Source organism: Neovison vison, chromosome 4, assembly GCF_020171115.1.
Source record: "Neovison vison isolate M4711 chromosome 4, ASM_NN_V1, whole genome shotgun sequence".
Taxonomy (NCBI): domain Eukaryota; kingdom Metazoa; phylum Chordata; class Mammalia; order Carnivora; family Mustelidae; genus Neogale; species Neogale vison.
Window position 1 is genome coordinate 197,703,421 of NC_058094.1, and position 21,390 is coordinate 197,724,810.

At 35.5% G+C, this 21,390-nt stretch overlaps 1 protein-coding gene across 4 annotated transcripts in view; it reads right to left on the reverse strand.

Annotated features, from left to right (window-relative positions):
* The window catches only part of TFEC (transcription factor EC), a 174,045-nt gene that overhangs the window by 29,949 nt on the left and 122,706 nt on the right, over window positions 1-21,390 (reverse strand). For all 4 annotated transcript variants that reach the window (XM_044246415.1, XM_044246414.1, XM_044246418.1 and 1 more), the window contains one exon: window positions 6,062-6,313. In XM_044246415.1, coding sequence (XP_044102350.1) covers window positions 6,062-6,313 — 252 coding nt within the window. The remainder of the gene's footprint in view (window positions 1-6,061; window positions 6,314-21,390) is intronic.

The window sequence follows — 21,390 nt, forward strand, 5'->3', positions numbered from 1 at the left end:
TTGTACTCTCCTTCATCTATTTTGACCACTCTCCACCTCTGTTCCCTCTGGCAACCATCAGTTCATTCTCTGTATTTATAGGTCAGATTCCGCTTTTTTGTTTGTTTATTTGTTTTATTTTTTAGATTTCACATATGGTCTGGACATTAGACGTTATTCCATGTGCATTGAGAGATCCTTAAAGGATCTAGGATAATAAATATGCATATTTTGTTTTCTTTTGTTTAATACAGTCTATGAAAGTTTTAAAATATATTCTTGATCGTTAAACTCAAAATTTAAACTCAAATTTTAAACTTAAACTCAAAATTTAATTTCATGATATTTCCCTCATTCACATTTATCCTTCCATGAACAACAAATTTACACTGAACAGGTGTAAAGAAGACCTGAGGAAAGAAGGATGCCAAACACAATTATATAAATGCTCTTCTTTGGGTACTTCCAGTAGTTTCAGCAAAAATTATATATATCATTTATCCCTTTTCTTCCTGGAAACTTGCATCATAAATGACTCACTCTACAGCATCATTAATTTTTCCTTATTAACCAATATGCTTAGGTTTCTCCTATTTCAGTAAGAAACTTTTCTTTCCTACATGTGAAAGCTCAGCCTCATTGGAGGCTCTTCTTTGCTTCCCTAACACCACTATCCCTCATTTCTCTCATCCACCTTCATGACTGAATTTGCCCCTAATTTATTGAAGACATTGGTTCCTCCATTATCCTAAATTGACTTTAAGATCTAAAGTCCATTCAAAATCTTGCTTCATAGCTTCCAGAAATCCTCAAAACTATTCACCTAAGAATCCAGTTGTTATTTTTGAAAAGACAATAAACACAATATTTTATATCAGATGAAAGAGAAATAACATATTAGATAAAAGAATTACAAATCAGTAGAATAAGTATCTTCAAAATGATAGATGAAGATAATGAAATATAACAAAAAACAAATTATTTTGACTAAAATCAAAATGGAGATAATAGGTATGCAAAGTATGAGGTTTGAGGGCAAAGAAAGAACATTTATAAGATTCACAAAGTTTAAAAACAAGATCTATGAAAGACCAACAATGAAATTTTTCAACACTGGGTACAGGAAGACAATGGGATAATAACTGAAGTATTAAAGGTAAAGAACTTTGAACCTAAACATTTATAACCAATAAAATATCCCATAAGTACATGGGCAAAATAAAATTGTTCTAAGGCATTATATACTCAAAAGTTTTAAAGCAAAAAGGCCTTTGAAAAACACTCTTCCAGGAAGTATTCCAGTTAGATGAAAAGTAAACTTATGAAATCTATACAAATGGAAAATGGGTAAATAGGGGCACCTGGGTGGCTCAGTTGTTTGAGGGTCCATCTCTTGATTTCAGCTTAGGTCTTGATCTCAAGGTCTGCTTTTCTCATTTTCCCTCTCCTCCTACCCCCACCCCCGCCCTGCGTGCACGCTGTCTTCCTCTCTCTCTTTAAAATAAATAAATAAATCTTCTGAGAAAAAGGAAAAGAAAAAGAAAAATGAGTAAATAAAAGTAAACTTTTTGGGGGCTAAACAAGAATATAGATAGAGAGAAGAGAGAAAGAGAGAGATACTGTAAGTCCCAATATAGGATGATAGGTGAGAACAAGGCGATAAGACCATAATAAGGAAAATTTTTACTTAAGGATATGACATAGATCTTGCTGAACAATGACATAGATATAGAAAAAGATATAACTATTGCATCTTAAAAAATTAGACTAACAAAAAAGAAAAGAGAGAAAAAAGACCTGCTCAATGGAGGATAGAAAAAAAAATAACAAATAATGAAACAAAGTACAGTAATTTTAAAACATTAAAAAAGTAATAAATCCTAGAAGTAATAAAAGGAATGTAAATGAGCTAACACACTGCTTGAGAAACTATCTCTCAAATTGGATTTGTTAAAAAGTTTTATAATAGTTAATTAAAACAAAATAAGAGAAAATTTAAAATAAAGTGAAAATTGTACCACAAATATGACCAAATGGAAAACACAGTAGCAATGTTAATATTGGGCCATATAAGAATCAAGATAAAATTTTAAAGGAAAAATAATGCCAAATGATCATAAATTGATATGCATTTAGAAATATCTATGGCAACAACCTGTCAGAATTCTACAGAAAAGTAAATCAACAATTGCAGATAAATATTTTAACTCACCTCTCTCAAAATTGTAAATCTGACTTTAACCTTCCTTTCACCTATTCCTTAGCACAGGCCTTGAGTCTTGTCATCCTCTAAACCACTACATTTCTAAAATCTTAAATTCTATGATCTCACTGACCAAAACACAATCTTCCTTTTAGATCCAATCTAGAGCCTGTTGCAAGTCAACTAAACAATTTTCAGTTTATGACTATCTCTCTGTCTTTGCCTTATTAGCTTTTGGCCCAGTGATCCCAAACATCCCAGGTTTCAACCTCTCCACCTCCTGTCAACTCTGAATTCAAGGTGGAAGAATGGTTTCTGCCAACCATCCTACTGAAATTCCTTTTGTTGTTGTTGTTGTTTTCTTGACTGCTTATCAGCCAAACTCAAGATGCTTATCAACCCTTATTTTGCTAGACTTGGCTACCACACTTGAGTGTATAGTTCATTTAAACTAGCTTCTTTAAGCTAACTCTTTGGTTTCGATGACAGCACACTGGCTATGTGTTTATTTTTATAGTTCCTCCTCTCTGACCACCTACTAAATATTGCTAATGGCTCAATCCCACCCTTGGTTCATTGCTCTTCTTACTCTCTTCATGATCTCTAGGAGCTCTCTTTCTCACGTGAACTTTTAAGTATCCCCCTGTTCCCCGCTCCCCCACCCCATGCTGACAACTCTCAATCTCTTCTTCCAGTCTAGATCACTCTCCTTGAGGCAAACTTGGATCTCTAGCTGTCACTGGCATCTCTACATGGTGATCTCCCAGATACCCCAACTCTAGCATGTTCTGATAGAGGGTCTCATCACCTTTCATTGCATTATAGAAGTAACCTCCCAACTGGCCCTTTCTCTCCAGGATTCCTATCCTCCATAGCAGACAGAAGGATATTACAGTCAAATCTGATTATGTCACTCCAGCCCCCACATTTAAACCTTTCCAGGATTTGAAATTTCTTTGCATGGAGTACCAGCCTTTCTGTGATTTGTCCACATCTCTGGTCTCATCTTTTGCTACCACCTGTTCCCTTTTTCTGCTCACTGCGTTTCCTGCTCTTCCCCATCTTTATTTTCCACTCATCCTACCTCATCTGTGTAAATGTTCTACTCGCCACTTTCTCCAAGTTTTACTATTGATATTTCTGAATAACAGCACTTTCATGTTCCTATCTGTACCATTATCCTTGCTACATAATATTATAATTATTTGCTAATTTTTTTCCTCATCCATTCAACTTATAACTCCTGGAAGTTACAGTTGGTAGGAAAACAAGACAACGAATAATTAAAATATAGCGTGTGCTATGAAAATGCTGTGATAAATGCAATTTTTATCCACATGATACGGGTGTTACTATGAAAATTCAGAGAATAAGTGCTTTTCTACACAGGGAACTACCAGCAAAAGCACCTTAGAGAAGAAACCTGAGATGAATTTTGGAGAGAGACTTAGAATCTCGACAAATGGTGAAGACTGGATGAGTAGATGGTAAAGAAATGACATAAGAATCGAGAACCCGGCCACTGTGAGAACCACTAGTGAACCCATATGGCTGAAGCACAGAGTGCCATGGGCCAGCTGAACGATAAGTCTGGATCAGGAGGCAAGGGTTAAGTATGGAAGGGTCCTCTGTGCCAGAGGTACAAATTTTATCCTCTGGAAAGGCCCAGGCTATAGAGCGCTTCTTTTGATTTTGTATTTCACTGTCTCAGAGACCATTAGTCACCAAGTTACTCCTAATACCAACCCCAAATCCTGAAACTAAGGATGTTCTTACAGACTTACTCTGTAGTAGCCATGATATGTGACTTCTTCTTTGAATTAATGAAATATTTTCTGATGTCCCAGCAAGACAAGCTTAGGAAAAAGAAACGCCAAAGAATGGCAATAGCCACCATCTCCTGAGCCCCCATTCTGCCTTCGTGTTAGGACCTTTAGAAAATGCAAGCAGTTCTTCCAGTTGTAGGAATGCTGGGAAGAGAGCTTAAGGACTGAGACCACACAGCTAGTAAATGGTGGTTCTAACCCCATGAATCAAAAAATATTATGAATTTGCAACGACATAGGATACATCTTAGCTATGAAAGATAACAAGACCGTGAATGGTGGCAGAATGTGAAAATGTGCACATAAGAAGTGGACTTCAAGAGAACACACACTGATGAAAACTACAACATACTGAATAAAATAATGATTAAGTAGAATTAACTATAGAAGAAACTTTACATACATAGCCAAAGGTACAATGGTTTAAAAAATAGCAAAAAAAAAAAAAATCCATGGCTAATGTGCACATTGCCCCCAGAGCTCTGCACCTTTGGGGCATTCAGCCCTTCTTAGCAGCTTCCTTTGACAGGCACCACATAAAAGACTACTAAAATCACATAGATTTCATTTATAATGTAAAAAATTCTTATGAAAGAAAATGTAAGTTGTGTGCCTAGGGAATAAAAACATTTACTAAGAAAAACTGAGAACACTGATATATGTTACTTATCCTTTCCTATTTTTTAGAAAACATATTTCATAAGATACATAATATCGTATTCTGGTTTTTGCCTGGAACTGACTGGCATATGCAAATCCTTAGGGATTTGTTTTTTTCCCTTAGAAATAAATCTTACACACAATGAAATGAACTTTGGAAGAAGGTGGTAGTAAGAAAAATTATATTGGTTGAGTTCTAATATTTACTATACAGATGATTTTCATCCTACATATATTTTTATGCTCTTCATAGAGTGACTAGAGAACTAACCTTACATTTTTTTTAAACAATTATTTATATAGTCACTACTGAGAAGTATCAGTAAATATCCATGTAGAGCTTTATGCTCAGTTTTGGATTTCAATGAGTCCTATTTCGTGGTTGTTTTCTATTTTATTAAGCAGTCTACCGGATACTTATTATTTTCCCTTTGCCTGATAAATGTAAAATTTGTAAAAAACTGAAATCTTCCTCTACCACTTTGGAATTCACATAATGGGACACTGAGCATTACTCTTTGGTGACTGGAGGCTACAGACTTCATAGCAAAAAGCAGCGACCTGAAATCAGTAATAATCATCAGGAATGTAGACTGGAAGATTAAACACGGGAGATCACAGGACCATGGCTCCATCTAACAAATCAAATGGAAAAAAAAAGAAAGAAAGAAAAGGAAACGAATAGAAAGCTCAGCTATAAAAGCTGTTTTTCTACACTGAGATATTAAAGGAAGTCTTTTTCCCAGTTCTGGTGGTTTGCCAGTTCAATTCATTCTTCAGTACTTTTCGAAGGTTCATTCATAAGCAGGTCACGATAAATATAAATTCCATGATGGTACACATTCTTATTCATTTTGTATCCCTGGCACCTCTAAGTTCCTGTTATTTAGTAAACGGTAGACAGTATTTGTTGAAAATAGAAATGAATGAATGAATAATTAATAGTAAGAAATCCAAATGTAATTCCATAAAACATTAAGTGCAATAACATTTTTAGTCTTATTTTAGAGCACGTGTTGACTGCTATTTAAACAACTTCTTCCTGTTTTATTTTAATGGGTATTTAAGATAATATAACTATCGATAAATATTTTAACTAAATATACCAGACAATCCTTACAAAGCTAAATCTTCCTAACATAAATGACTGTTAGAGCCCATTTTGACTCACACTGATACATAACTGAAAGGAGGTATTGAGAAATGAACTGTTATATTTTATTATGCAGAGGAATCAATATGTGCATAACTAACTATTATAAATGAATACATTGAGACATCCCTTTTGCTAAATACATTTGCATTTGGAATGTTTACTATAAAAATGTAGAGTTTCTCTACAGTTTTTTTCAAAAGCTGATTATATATTTTCATAAGTAGCTACTAGACATACATGCCATTCCACATTGTCATCTTCTTTCCCAAGAGTTAGTAACTTGGTGAGTGGATTTCCAGTAAAGCCAGTGTCACTCTCGGGAGACAGGTGTCCTTGCTGCACCAGAAGCGCACTGCTTGGAGCTGGAGGGTGTGACCGTTTAGGAGTCTGGTTGACAAGCTGGTAGTCAAGGGTCATGAAGGGTTTTACTTGTTGTCTCTGGACTCTCTGTAGCTGGGATTTTGCAGGATTTTCCAGATGTGCTGAGACCTACAGAATAAAAGTCAAACAAATACAATGTGTAGTATCACCTGGTAAATCAGAGTTCTACTTTCAACAACTGAATTGTGTTAATAGACACATTACAACATCTACTTCTCTCGAATTTACGGTTTATGCTTCTGTCATAATTTACATACCCTACTAATAAATGACAGTTTTTAAGAAGTAACTTAAACTTACTAAAACATTTTCAATGCTAACCAAGTGTTTAAGAACAGCTCTCAAAATAACAGGTAACTGAACCAGAATTGGGAATAAATATATAAGTAGCAATACATTTTGAGGTTCTAGAAAAGGAGCCTAAAATAATAGAAGGAAAATAGAGGAATTTTCATATAATAAGTATTTCTTGGATCTTTAAATATTACATATAAATATTCCATGGGACATAATCACAAATCATTTTTGTCAAATATTTTTAAAAATTGCTCATGATGAACAAAAACTAGAAATATATATGCAAAATATTAAGTATGATATGGGTGGTGAAATCTAAGTAGTTTTTTCCATATTTTAAAAATTTCTGTGCTAGACTTTTTATTTTTTATTTTTAAAAAATATTTATTTATTTATTTATTAGAAAAAGAAAGAGAGAGAGAGAGAAAGAGAGAGCACCAGTGGGGGGAGGAACAGACAGAGAGGGAGAGGGAGAGAATCTCAAGCAGACTCTCTGCAGAGCACGGAGCCCTCTCTGGGCTTCATCCCACAAACCTGAGATCATGACCTGAGCCAAAATCAAGAATCAGATGCTTAACCAACTGAGTCACCCAGGCACATCCCATTTTTATTTTTTAAAAATCTTATTTTTAGGGGCACCTGGCTTGATCTTGATCTCAGGGTTGTGAGTTTGAGCCCCACATTGGGTGTAGAGATTACATAGGTATATACATACATAATCTTACTTCTAAGCTTTTCTATATTCTCACTTAGTAATAATTGTGTAGATGATTATGAATCATAGGAAGCATTCAGAGAAAAATCTAACCAGTGTCATGTGCCAACTAAACAACTGTCCCGTGTTTTGAAATCCCTTTTCAAAACATAGCCTTAAAATTCTGGCTAGTTACCACAGTTAACAATATAACATGGAGTGCAGAAGTATAATTTTAACCATGTCAAGCTTTTCCTATAAAAGACTTTGAAAGTAGAATTGCCTGCCAGTCCTCTTTATATTTACTATGCTGTAATGTGGCTTCTAATACATTTTCCTCAAGTGGCCTATATATAAACCTATTTAATATTTCCCTCATGTTAAACAATAGTAAAGATTGCTGTACAGTGCTTATTTTTCCTTTTATTTCAGCTACGCAAACTACTCCTTAAATCCCTTAACATGCATTAGCCCAGATAAATAGCCTTTACAAAGTATTTTGCATTTAAATTAGCTGGTTTGGGGTACAATATTGTAGTAGTTACTTTAGTCTAATTCTGTTATGCTGACATTTTTAGCATTATTTTAATTGTAGTACCATAAAATAATTTTTCAGTCATATAAAAAAGATTAAGATTGGTAATAAAGATTACACATATTACTAATTATATTGCTATGAGATTTAAAGTTGTAAAATAACATTTCATTAAAATGCCAGTGATAATTTTTCTAGGGTAGCTATTTAGATTATCTTAGAGTTTTAGTTAATCCTTCTAATCTGTGTACATTTACAAAATATACATTATAAATAGCATCTCCAGATTTACAAATCATACGATGTAATTGAAGACTAAAGAGCACTGTATCCCCAGGAAGGAAAATGTCTCTTGCTCTAAGAAAAGTATGTTGAATCAGAATTTACAACATTCATTAACTAATTCATTTTTTACTTTTCATCCATTGACTCTGAGAGCTTTCATTAGGGTACTTATTGCATTTGGTGTTACATCAAGAGAAGCCGTAAATGTGATCCCAGGGCTCTACAGGCCTATGATCTAGTTAGGCAGTATTAATATCAACTACAGTAAAAACAACAATGATAATAATAACGTGCAACAGGTACCAGGGTATTTACATTCATTATTTCCTTTAATCTTTGTTACAGTTTTAGGAGGGAAGTATCATTAGTGTCCCCACTGCCTTATGTAGAAAAAGCCACAGAGACAGAGAGATTTAATAACACACTTCTCATTACTCTTTTAGTAAGGGACAGAACTGGAATACAGAGCCTACCTAAACACTGTGCACTATTGGCTCTTGAGTAAATAATTGAAGTGACTGGAGTGCAAAGGAAAAGCTCAGTGATGTATACAATGAATTAAAAATGCCACAAAAAGCAGTGGATTTTTTAAAAATGAATTATAAGAGGAAGTGGTTTTAAATCAGGTGTTGGAAGAAAATGGCCCTGAACAGGGGAAAAGGAAGGAAATCTCAAGAGCAAAAGATCAAAGAAAACAAGAAAGAAGAAAAGAAGTTGGGAGACAGGAGCACCTGGGTGCCTCAATCGATTAAGCTTCTGTCTTTGGTTCAGGTCCTGATCCCAGGGTCTTGGGATCAAGCCCTGCCTCAGGCTCCCTGCTCTGTGGGGACCAGCTTCTCCCTCTCCCTCTCCCTCTCCTGCGCTCGCTCCCCCTGCTTGTGCTCTCTCTCACTCTCTCTCCTGCTCTTTTGTTTTGTTTGTCAAATAAGTAGATTTAAAAAAAACAAAAAACAAAAAACAAACTTCTATATCTGCAGCCAAATAGAGATATTTGTTTAAAAAAAAAAAAGTTGGGAAGCATTCACATATATTAGCTGTGAAAAAGAATTCACATGAATAGAGTTTCCTTTCTCAAAACAAGACCACCATATCCTCTGCAGACCATTCTATAGAGTTGAAGCAAAACATAAAATGGGATTAACTCTAATTCTGCCGAAATTATTGAGTTTTTGTCATTTTGTCTTTTGGGGTTTTTGTTTGTTTGTTTACAGAGAATGACAGTGGGCTAGAGGGCAAAAGTGAGGACCGTCTGGAACCTCATCTACAGAACATCTGTAGAGCGAGCATAAGGGACTAAAAGCTTAGTGGAGCAGGAAAGATACAATGGAATGTGAAAAAAGTACTCCCCAGAAAATCTCCATCGTCTCCTATCATGAACTGATTATCAGAACAATGAGACAACTAAGTGTAAAGCAGCAGCTAAACCATGTGCAGCCTATTTTTTAAACGAATTTATTTATTTATTTGACAGAGAGAGAGAGAGCGCGCGCACCAGTGCACAGGCAGGAGGAGTGACAGAGGGAGCAGACTCCCCGCAGAGCAGGGAGCCCATGAGGCTGGATCCCAGGACTCTAGGATCATCATGACCTGAGCGAAAGGCAGATGCTTAACTGACTAACCCACCCAGGTGCCCCTTGTGAAGCCTATTTTATTTTATTTATTTATTTTTTAATATTATTTATTTATTTATTTGACAGAGAGAGATCACAAATAGGCAGAGAGGCAGGCAGAGAGAGAGAGGAGGAAGCAGGCTCCCTGCTCAGCAGGGAGCCTGATGCGGGACTCGATCCCAGGACCCTGAGATCATGACCTGAGCTGAAGGCAGCGGCTTAACCCACTGAGCCACCCAGGCGCCCGTGAAGCCTATTTTAAATTGCCTGGCATCTGAAGACAAAGCCATGAAACTACTGGCTTTCCCTTACTGAAGATCCCAGTATTTTGTGAGATGAAGTAGATGAAATGATAGGTTGCCCTTGTTCATTTATCCACTTATTCAAGAAATATTTTTTGAGTGCCAAGTTTCTGTGTGCTGAGAGGTACATCGAAGGCAGAAGGGAAATCAGCACAGTGCCTGCCTTCAGAGAACGACGGTCTAGTCAGAGTTTGGACAGGGAAGAAAAATGCAAGATCTCCAAGGGCAAGGACTGTGTTTTTCTTGCTGACGGTTTTCCTGCCATACATCCTGAACATAACCCAGAGAATGGCACCCAGCAGGTGATTAAAAATGCATCTACATGCGTTCAGTGAATGAATGAATGAGTCATTGAAGTACAGCATTTGAATAATTATGATGACCCCAGAGAGCTTTGGGAATCTACTAGAAGAGCTGGTAAACCATAACCAGAATGTCAAAGTCTTCACCTAGAAAGCCAGAGCAGCTGTAGACTGTGATTTGGTTCATGGACTGTCAAAGAGATTGAGACCATCCAAATGTAAAGGAATTTTGCTTATGAAAATCATATCCCCAGAACTTAGTACTATGCTTAAGCTTTACCACTAGGATATACCGCCATTGGAAACTAAACATAGACATGGTCATGCTGAGTCTAATGCCTGCATGCAGAAATCTGTTTTATTTCACTTAAAAGAATATATTTATAGTCTCCTTATTTTCCAATATATCATAAATAAATATGAAGTGTGAATGTGGTAAGAGATATTTACACCAGGAAATGTAAGCTGAAGATTAAATTTCAATTAAGTATAAAAACTTACCCATGAACATCCTGGCAGCCAAGGAAAAAGGAGAATTAAATATATATATATATTTATATATGGGTCAACCTAATATATATTTCTTATTAAGTAATTAGATCATACCAGTTCTGAGGAAAGACAAATATTTTTACAAATAATATCTGAGAATTTATAAACTGGATTTTTTCATAGACGACTTACACAAAATATTGAACAAAATCCCAATAGCAGTTTTTATAAAATAGGCAAAGAAATTCTTCATATGCTTATATTTTTTAAAAAATCACCTTAAGTTGGGTTACCCAGGAAATATACTCTGAGACATGCCTGCAGGAGATTTGTTGGAGGTTGATTTCAGAATCTCAGCCACAGTAGGATGAGGAGAACAGGATCAGGTGGAGGGAAAAGTGGCTCACTTGTGAAAGGGATCATCTAAGCAATGTACCATAACACACACTATTTTTATTTCTGATCAAAGGCATAATATGAATCAGCTCCAGTGAAAAGCCCAAATACATAACCTTGTACAAATCTGACTGGACCCTGAGATAACACTCACAGCCTCCCGAGCAATTTACACAGCAGACTCCATCTTCAGATAGACTAACCCAGAGGCTCACCTGGTAAGGCTATCACCCCAACACAATGGTCTCAAACTAACCATGAGATAGAAATTAAGGTGTTAAAAAAAGTTCCATTACTTGGAGTTAATAAAATGAAAAAATTAGCTTAAAAAGTCCATTTTTAATGTTTCAAATGTAGTTTATATTTTCATGTTCTAATAAAGGGATGGGGTCTTTCAAGAAATTAGGTGTAGTGTATTAGTGAGCTATAAAAAATGTTTAGATCCACTAATAAGAGAACTAGGACAATGTGCTTAACAGGTAAACTATTTTTAAAAAATTAGAATCACACAAATTCCTGCAAATACAATAACCTAAAGGGAAGGATTTGGTCAGGAAGCAAAAAAATGCATTCTCCTGGTTGCAAGAAACATGATGACTGGGGGATCACATTACAAATGCAAAGTGTATGTGTGTGTGCGTGTGTGTCCTTTTTCTATTTGTTCTTGGGCTAGCACAGATGCAGGAATCCTGACTACTAAGAGAATTGATAGGAGGTCCAGGAGAAAGCAGCCAAATGTCATAGAAAAAAGTCAGCTATATTCTCTTGACAATAGCAGGTGAAACAAGAGGAAACGATTTAGGGTAACTGATGTCTGATAAAATTTTTTGAAGTCGTAGAATTTAGATGAGGCTTGGGAGGGTTCAACTTTACACATCAGCGAAGATTTTGTTAGGAATTAATTAGGATTAACAAAATGTTATTAAGTGACCCTATTTGCATTTGGGTATAAGACCTCCTGGTAGGTAGAAGACTGTGGAGTAATGTGGGCTAGCCATGCAGTGCTGGCTGCAAGGACTCTCTATGCCCCCACGTGGAGTCATTCTTATTTTCACAGAGTGGCTTTCAAATTATGCTCCCAGATACATGAGTTCATTCCTCCAATTTACTTTTCAGTGTTCTATACTGTAGTCTTTTGACCTAGTTCTTGTATGGGTTTCATATCCCATCCAGTGGATAACAACAGAGAGAGTATAATGTACAAAGAAATTTTAGAAGCAAGTAGGTAGTTGCACCAAAAAAATCTTTGAAGGACTCCAACAAACCCTGTGATTCTGTATCTGTAAGATTGTCTGCTTGTATCATATCTCCTTAATACTGCTGTACATCATATAAAAACTTATAAACATGATTCCCACATATATATAAGCTTCTTTTAAAATGTTATCTTTTTATAGAGAAACCATAAGATGATGATAAAAGCCCTCAGCTAATTCTTTCAACATTTACGGAGAGTTTAACATTTAATGAGAGTTTGCTCTTTGTTAAAGCTAGTCCCAAGGGAAAGTCATTCCTCTCTAGAAAGCAGGTCTATGACCCACATGTCACTATCCACCTGGAGACCACTTATCTGAACTGAGGGCACAGGACCTGGGAGGAGATAAAACACCTTCTGGGTACCGGCCTTTTGAAACTCCAAACTAAAAAGGGACGGCAAACATCACACAAGCAATTATCTCAATAACAAGGCTTTTTATCACCATTAATTTGACGAGCCAAGCTAATCAATCAAGCAAACGTGGGCACTACCTAATAAGCATGTTTAGTCTATTTGCAAGAGGAGAAACAGAAATATATTCAGCAAGAAATAGATTTATAGTAAATATGGTACCTCATGATAGTAAAGAAAAACATGTACACTGTCACCACACACACACACACACATTTACATGTATGTACACACTCACAGACCCCTGTTGAAAAGACAGAAAATCCCATTCACTACGGCATGACAGTCCTTATTTAATTTTGTTAATTTTGTACTAAACTTGAATTTAATAAATGAAGTAAAAGCTTGGATTTCACAAGTGAATAATAGGTGACTATTCATTATGTTCCTAGCATCAGAGGTATATAAGAAGAAATCTATTTTGGGGGGCTCATGAATCTACTACCTCTAGGTAGCTACTTATAAAAGCCACACGACATTTGTTAATGTTATATGGTAAAGATTAATAACTCATTTCTTCAAATCTTACTTTCTTTGCAGCAGTCTTTGGATATGATATACCCATAAATCTCATCTTGACTAAACCTAAAATTATACAGTCGAGCTTGTCTGATTGAGATACAACTACTGAACAATGTAGGGCCTGGTTCATCAAAAGTTTTAGTTAGATTTCTGAATAACTGTCAGCATATTTCAGATGAGTGTTATATAATCCAAAGCTATCTAATGGATAATAATGTAAAATGTGATTGTAACATATCCCGTCAGTCCCAATCATTTGAATTTGGGTAATTCCAATGGTATGTCTTTGAGGGGAGACCCACACTTATGAGAGTTTAAAGAGGCATGAACATTATGAAGCAGAGGTTTTTTTTTTTTTTTTTTTGGTAATTCAGTAGTGTTCTAGCAATAAAAATGGTTTCACTCCATAAGCACTCATATTTACACTTTAAAGTCTAAGTTTCCCTTACAACTCAGTCTAATTCTATCTATGCTTGTGCTGATTTGTTTTGTTTATGTTAGCACCTCAGGAAAATCACCATATCATACCTTTAAGAGAATTAGAACAAATATAAGCAATAATTGTAGTTTATTTATTCTGCTCTCTTTCTTTTTTTTTTAAAGATTTTATTTATTTATTTGACAGACAGAGATCACAAGTAGGCAGAGAGGCAGGCAGAGAGAGAGAAGGAAGCAGGCTCCCTGCTGAGCAGAGAGCCCGATGCAGGGCTCGATCCCAGGACCCTGCGGGGCTCGATCCCAGGACCCTGGGATCATGACCTGAGCCGAAGGCAGAGGCTTTAACGCACTGAGCCACCCAGGCTGCTCTGCTCTGTTTCTTAAGGGCCTGTGCATTCGAAATTTTTGAGCTGTAAATGTCAAATACAAATGACATCAGAGACTGACCACCTCATGTTGGCTTTAAAAGAACACAACAGGCCATGTGCACACTAAGGTCAACTGGCAATATCATCAATGACCAAAATAAGTTAATATGAAACATGGAGATAACTTGAGCCATAATACTTTAAAATACATTTGACCCTGTACTCACAGGTTGAGCATTCATTGATTCTACAAATATTTTTTTGAGTGCCTATTGCATATCAGATTTTATGCTACTATGATAAGTTCTGGGGATATAATTCTGAACAAAACAGACATAGCCCAGTCTTCAAAGGTTCACAGTGTATTAGGAGATACATATAACTAAACATATAATTGTAACACAATGTGATAAAATTTTTAAAGTAAAAGGTATCTCAAAAGCAGACAGACAGACATAAAAGAGAAGCAAGTCATTCAAATGAACATGTGTGCCTCTATCCAGTAGCCATTTATGTGGGTAACAGTGGTGAGGAAGGTGAAACATAGTCCCTCTCCTTATGCAGCCTATGGACAGGCAGAAGAGACTGATTTTAGTCCAACGATCACATGAAAGACTGTAAATTCTCAAGTGCTGTTAGAATAGGAAGGAGAGATACACAAGACTAAGAGTTTGGGGACAGAAATTATCTAGACAAAAGTTAAGGATGATTTACCTGAGGAAGGGATGGTAGAGCTGGGTCTGGAAGATGAAAAGGAAGTAATTAGAGCAAGAGTATAGACAATGTATTCCAGGAAGATGGAACACCATGTGCAAAGACCTAGATGGGAGGAGGGAAGATGAGAAAAATGCTTGAGAGGAGCGAAGCGTGCAGGAGCAGAGAGATTATGGTGTGGTATGATACTGAGGAGGCCAGTCGGGTCAATCCTTGCAATGCTTTTAGGTGTATAGAGGTGTCTTGTTTTCTTTATCACAGGGAAGGGGACCCTAGTAGTTCAGTTAAATGAGTTCTAGCAGGGTAAAAGGAGAGTCCAGGAAAGAAAAATGGGTTCCTTGAACTAGGGTCATGGGATAAGGATGAGGGATCACATGGAAACAAGTAGCTGGATTTCAGAGATGCTTAGAAATGGATTAAGAAATCACCTGAGTTTCTGGCTTAAGTGAGAGAATGGATAGTGATGCTCTTTACAGAGAAGACTGGCGTTTTGGGAGGGACAGAGACTCATAATTTTGATTTTGAACACTTTGAGTTTGCGGTGTTTTGAAGGTGTGAAGTAGGCAGCCAGATACAGGGGTCTGGAACTCAGAAGTATGCACTGTGGATGAAGCCAGTTTGACATTTGCACTTAGATAGTAACTAATGAGATGAGTTGGGGGGAGATATACAGAATTAGAAGATGAGAAGTCCTAGAACTGAACATGGTGGACTCCCACGCTCTAAATACACACCAGGTAATCAATTCTGATTCTAAACTCTAGTTTTTCCCCAGATTCTGGTTGTTGTTTTTTTTTTAAACACTTTGCAAGAGTTCACTTGAAGTTAGTATATGTTACACAGTGGAGTAAATCCTCCTTAATAAAATCGTTATTTGTTTTTCCTATTTCCAAAGTGATATATTCAACCCTTTGATATATAGACTTATTTTCCTAATACAAGTGCATTTCAACTCTCCTTATCAGTCCTCAATCTTTTAACTGTAATTCCAGAATCCAAAAATCTCTGAAAATCAGAAGTTCATTTTTGTTTTTGATTTCAGTCTGGTGCAAACCCATTTTGTGGCAAAATCAGGTCTGAAATAAAGAAAGGCTATTTAAAATCTTTCTTTGTCTCACTTATAATAGATACTAGTCGCATTTCTGCAGATACATTAATGTGTTTGAGTATGGTATGCCATTTTAGGCCTCTCTATATGTACTGTTTCTGAAATACTGAGAATTCTAAAACACATCTAGCCCTAAGTTTTTGGATAATAGATTTTGTACTCTTTTTGTTTATTGAGTAAACAGCCTGCAGAAGGGACTATGCTATAGGTTTTAAATAAATAATATTATTTAATCATACACTATCATAAATAAAAAACTTGAATGGCCTCCACAGTTATTTTTAAAAACTTCAGCACAATATTTAACTTCATTTTATTTTCTGAAATGATAATGTGTCAAAAATCAAAATTCATATGGAAGAATACGTTAACTCTTGGGGAACTAATGACATGAGGAAATGTCCTTTTTGATTCAACAGACCAAGTGAATGAATGAAAGATGTGTTTTTCCTTTAAAAAGAAAGAATGAGGGGGGGAGCGCCTGGGTGGCTCAATGGGTTAAGCCTCTGCCTTCAGCTCAGGTTATGATCTCAGGGTCCTGGAATCGAGTCCCACATTGGGCTCTCTGCTCAGCAGGGAGCCTGCTTCCCTCTCTCTCTCTCTGCCTGCCTCTCTGCCTACTTGTGACCTATGTCTGTTAAATAAATAAATAAAATCTTAAAAAAAAAAAGAAGGAAAGGTTCAGGTGTAAGATTATATTTTGATATTAAACATATTCATATGTAGTGCTTTTAGCTGTGTTTAAATGAGTTAATACTCTTCCCCAAAGCTTTCAGAAGTTTCTCATATAATTAAATTTTTTTCTGTAAATGTAGAAATATACAAGTTAGTTGCTTAAGCTAGATTCAGTAAAATGTCTTAAATTTTTTTAAAAGTTTAACTGCATTAAAGCTTAAACATTAATATTTATTAAGAGAACTTTTATAAGTCCTCTTTGCTTTAGAAACCAACAGTTGTGTTTAGATGATACTTTATACTTCACAGTTACTTTCAACTTAAAACAAAGCTCTCATGTAGTGGTTAAACGTACTTTTTTTCATCCTCAGTATAGTGACCTTAAATCATTTTCATTATGAAGTTGTAAATGTTCTTTCAAGGATTCAGAGAATAAAGGAGAAACAAGACTGACTTCTTTAAGAGGTCTTGTTTCAAATTTCTTAGAAAGTCACGAGTGAATTTATTTTTAATTTTACATGTTCTAAAATAGATTCAAAACCATCAATAGGAACACCTAGGACAAAATCCAAACCTCCCTATAATACTTGCATCGTTTGCATCATTCTGTTACAAATGCATTATATTTTTACATTTTTAATGTATCTCAATGGTTAGATTTGGGATAATATCCATATATTGTCAACTTATACAGACCTTGTTGTAAAACAAACTCACAGGTCTCTTAAGGTAGTTGAATTTATAACAAATTCATACATCTTTTGGTGAGAATAAAATGATCACAGAGGTTTATTCCCGAAAAAAATTCTAAACAATTTAAATGGTTTTATACTATGTCAGGCTTGAAAACTTTTTATGTCCTTTATCTACTTTATGAGTTGATATATGATCATCAATTAATGAAGTCATTTTTATGATAATAAAATGTCATCATTAGAACTATGGTATTCTAGTCTAACCATTTTCTAAAGAATACGATTGGGGCATTTTAGGTAGTTAAATATTAAAATAATCTAATTGAAAATGAGACTTTGAAATTATTCATTTTGATTGACAAACTGCAGAAAATGGCTTTGTTTCATAAGTACATTTCTATCACTCAATTTTTATAGTTATTACTAGTATTTCCAGGAAAAAAAGGGCAAAATCAATATTGTCTTTGTTTTACTTAACTAGTAAATAGGATGATGTCTGGCTCTCTGTGTTTCAGATGCATCTGTTATTACTTTATCTACTTTAATCAAATTCCTCCAGTCATCATGCCTTCATGTAGGAAAGGCCTTCAGTTACAGATTGTTGCACAGTTTCACCTTCCCCTTGTCACTGAAGAACAGTGTTCCTTTTGAATCAAAGAAACATACTTCTGTCACAAATTTTTTATAGTTACAGAAAGTACCTGGCCATGAAACATTAATTTATCAAGAAGACTGATCATAGGACCTCGTGGACTAAATGAAAGCCCAAGAATACCGTATTAGGATAGCCACCATCACACGTGGAATCCAATGTTCCAATGGTCTGAGGAAGAACTTCTGTCTTTACTCCATTGATGAAGAAACAGAAGCTCAGATGGGCTATCAGACTTGCGCACAATCACTCAGATGAAAAAGTGAACTCTACTTTACGTCTTTTGATTGCAAGTAGGGTATTCTTTCAACTACAAGGTATTTATTACCAGCTTGCAAGGATAATAAAAATTAACTCCAGCCTCCATTATTAGAAAAAGATGTGTCCTATATCCATAGACAAGTGTCTACCAGCTGACTCTGATGGAAAAACCTTAGCAATTGCTTCCCCATGATTAGTTAAGTTTAATTTGGTTCACTCAGGATTTTGTTTTTGTGTTTCACTTTGTCTTGTAACTCTCACATGATGTAAGATCTGGCTTCTCTACACAGTATGGGACAATGCTATAGTTGAAATCTACCATCAGGAAATACTAACTTTAGATGAGTATTTCTTTCTTTCTTTTTTTTTTTTTTATTAAAGATGTTTTGTTCCACTTTTGTCTTTAGATCTGTGTATTTAATGTACACTGTTCTGAAGAATCCTAGCCCTCTTCCCCAGGAAGTTTCCTTAAATTATCTTTACTGTTACATAAATGTTTCTTTCCTAAAAACATCTAACACCTTTTCTTGATAGAGAACAGGTGGATGGGGAAGGAGGAGGTGAGGAGGGCAGAAAATACTATTTTCACCTTGGTTTGCTCTAAATAAATATCATGACTATCCTATTTGATTTCTTTAATCTTCTTGCTCTGAGGAATAAATTTAAGATATAAGCAAATACATATAAAAAGTTGGCAAGAGGTGAAATAACAGAAAACTTCTTTGTAAGATCTTTTTTGTGTGTGTCAATTGCTTTTGAGAAATAACAAAAAACTCAAAATGCTAGTTAATATTGTAGCTTTGAAATATGTGGAAAATATTTACTGTAACTTCAGAGATGAAGATCCAGAATTGTATTTCCATTCTAATTTGAGCAGACAAAGCATTAAAATAAAACCTTTTCATTGAAATTAAATATATATATATATATAAAATTAGTAAATATACTGTTTTAGTCTTTTAAGCTTTTACCAATTATTTTCAATTATTCTGTGGTAAGTAAAATAATGCTTCCCTCATCAAAGAAGTCCAAGTTCTAATCACCAGAACCTGTGGATATGTAACCTTACATTACAAAGGGATTTTGAAGGTGTGATCAAATTAAGGATTAAGGTGCAGCTGAGAGGCTGTGTTGGTCAAGGATGGTCAGTTGTATCAGGACAATGGGGCAAAAAGCACCTCTACCAGTGAGAACTGACAGAAGTAAGTAAAGACTAGACAGGGAGGAAACAAAGGCCCAAAGGTGAGAAGAGGGGATAGTTGTATATTAAGACTCAATCAGACCAAAGAGAAAGTATGAAGAGTAAGAGATCAAGAAAGCTGGAAGGCTGAGGCCCCAGTTTAGGACATTGGATCATCCTCTGAAATCCCCTGAAGAAGGTCCTTCACAGAATCTGTCCCTGTCAACTTTTACATTTTCATTTTTCCTATCAGTTCTCACTACCTCTCTGCTTAAGGAAACCAAATTTAAATATATATCCCAATGGCCTCTCTATAGCATTCTTTAAACTGTGAGATTTGATTTTGTTCTCTCTTTTACTCAGACCAAAGGGCTTTATTGCTAAAAACATTTAATCATAAAATGACTAAAAAGTATAAACCTTGAAAACAAAACTAAAGTAAGCGTCCTTTCCCTCAATTAATCACAAAATTCAAAAAAAGGAAAACCAAAACCAGAATGATACATCAAGTGACTAAAAGCAAGGGAAAATATGACAAGTAAGCAAGTTATTTTAGGAAAAGTGTCATAACTTTAAAGTCTTTACTAACACTGTAGCCCTAACTTCTACCTAATCTTATTATTAAATACATTTAATAGAAGTACATGAGTTAGCATCAAAGTTCCAGACATTTACTAAACATTTTCATGTCCGTGAGTAAAGCTAGAATTTTAGGAAGGTTAAAGAGCAGCACGTGAATAAGTCTTTCAAACAAGAACAGGATATTTCAAATTCTCAATGTAAACATTTTAGGATATTCAACCAACATAAACCAGACCATATAAAAATGTGCTTACAGCAGATAACAACCTCAATGTGTTCTTCCCCTAAAAATCCAATATTGTCATGTGAGAATAAATTATTCTTCCCATCCTTATCGTATTGTCTTGTCCAAACCTGGGAGCTCATTTCAAAGTAAATTTCCAAAAGGAACACAAGTATAGATATATAAGGTGGCTTGCTTTCAGAAAGCAGCTCAAGTAATAATGTCAACCAGATTCTCTTGCATCTGACCAAGGGGTTTGTTTGGTATTTTATTTTGATTTTTTTCTTTCTCTTATACATTCTTCTTCTTAGAAGAACTACTATTTGTGGCAAAGTCAACTTGGCCCTTACCACAAGTTGCTAATGACTGAACTGGTATCCTGATATCTGAGAAGTCATTTGCTGTCACATATCTATCATCAACCCTTCAGAAGAGTTACAGAGTATGATGCCTTATTAAGACTTGGCCAAGTTAGGGTAGAGTTTCAATCCTATTGAACTCTATATGCGCATAGGGAAAAATGTGATTGTTTTGTAGCCTATAAATATATTGCTAACTCTAGCAAGCGACAAGACATCTCACTCCAGAAAGTCAAATGCTGCAATGTGTCACTTTCAAATTTCTCCCGCTGGTCCCAGGAAAATAGGTACATATTTCAAATAAAGTTATTTAAAGTGATTCTGGTATACAGACACCCACGTCCTCCAGAGTTAAATCTCTCAGTTAGACTGTCTCCAGTCAATCTGACCACTTCAACCTGACAGGCAAGCCAGTCAAATAAGCAGTCACAGTGGGCCAAAAATCTGTCAGAATGGTTTGCTTCACTGATGATTACTTTTTGACTGACTTGAGCAGTCAAGTAATCAAAACAGTCAAACCAGGTTTCCCATGTATACATAGTCTTAGCCCTTCCTGTGTTAGTAGTAGGTAGGCCTTGTTTATATATTTTAAAGGAATTTTATTAGGTTACACTGTTTAAGAGAAACAAGACAAAATGTTATGAGCAACTAGTTAGACAATTAGGGTTCTCTTCAGAGTTGGTCCTCAGCTTCAGTGCTGGGGAGAAAAGGCTCATTGGGCCTGCCAGAGAGCTACAGAAGGGGACAGGGGAAATGCAGCCAAGAGAAAAGCACCATGGAAGCAGGAAGGACCCCTATGCCCAGCTCCTAATATTTTTTGGTTAGA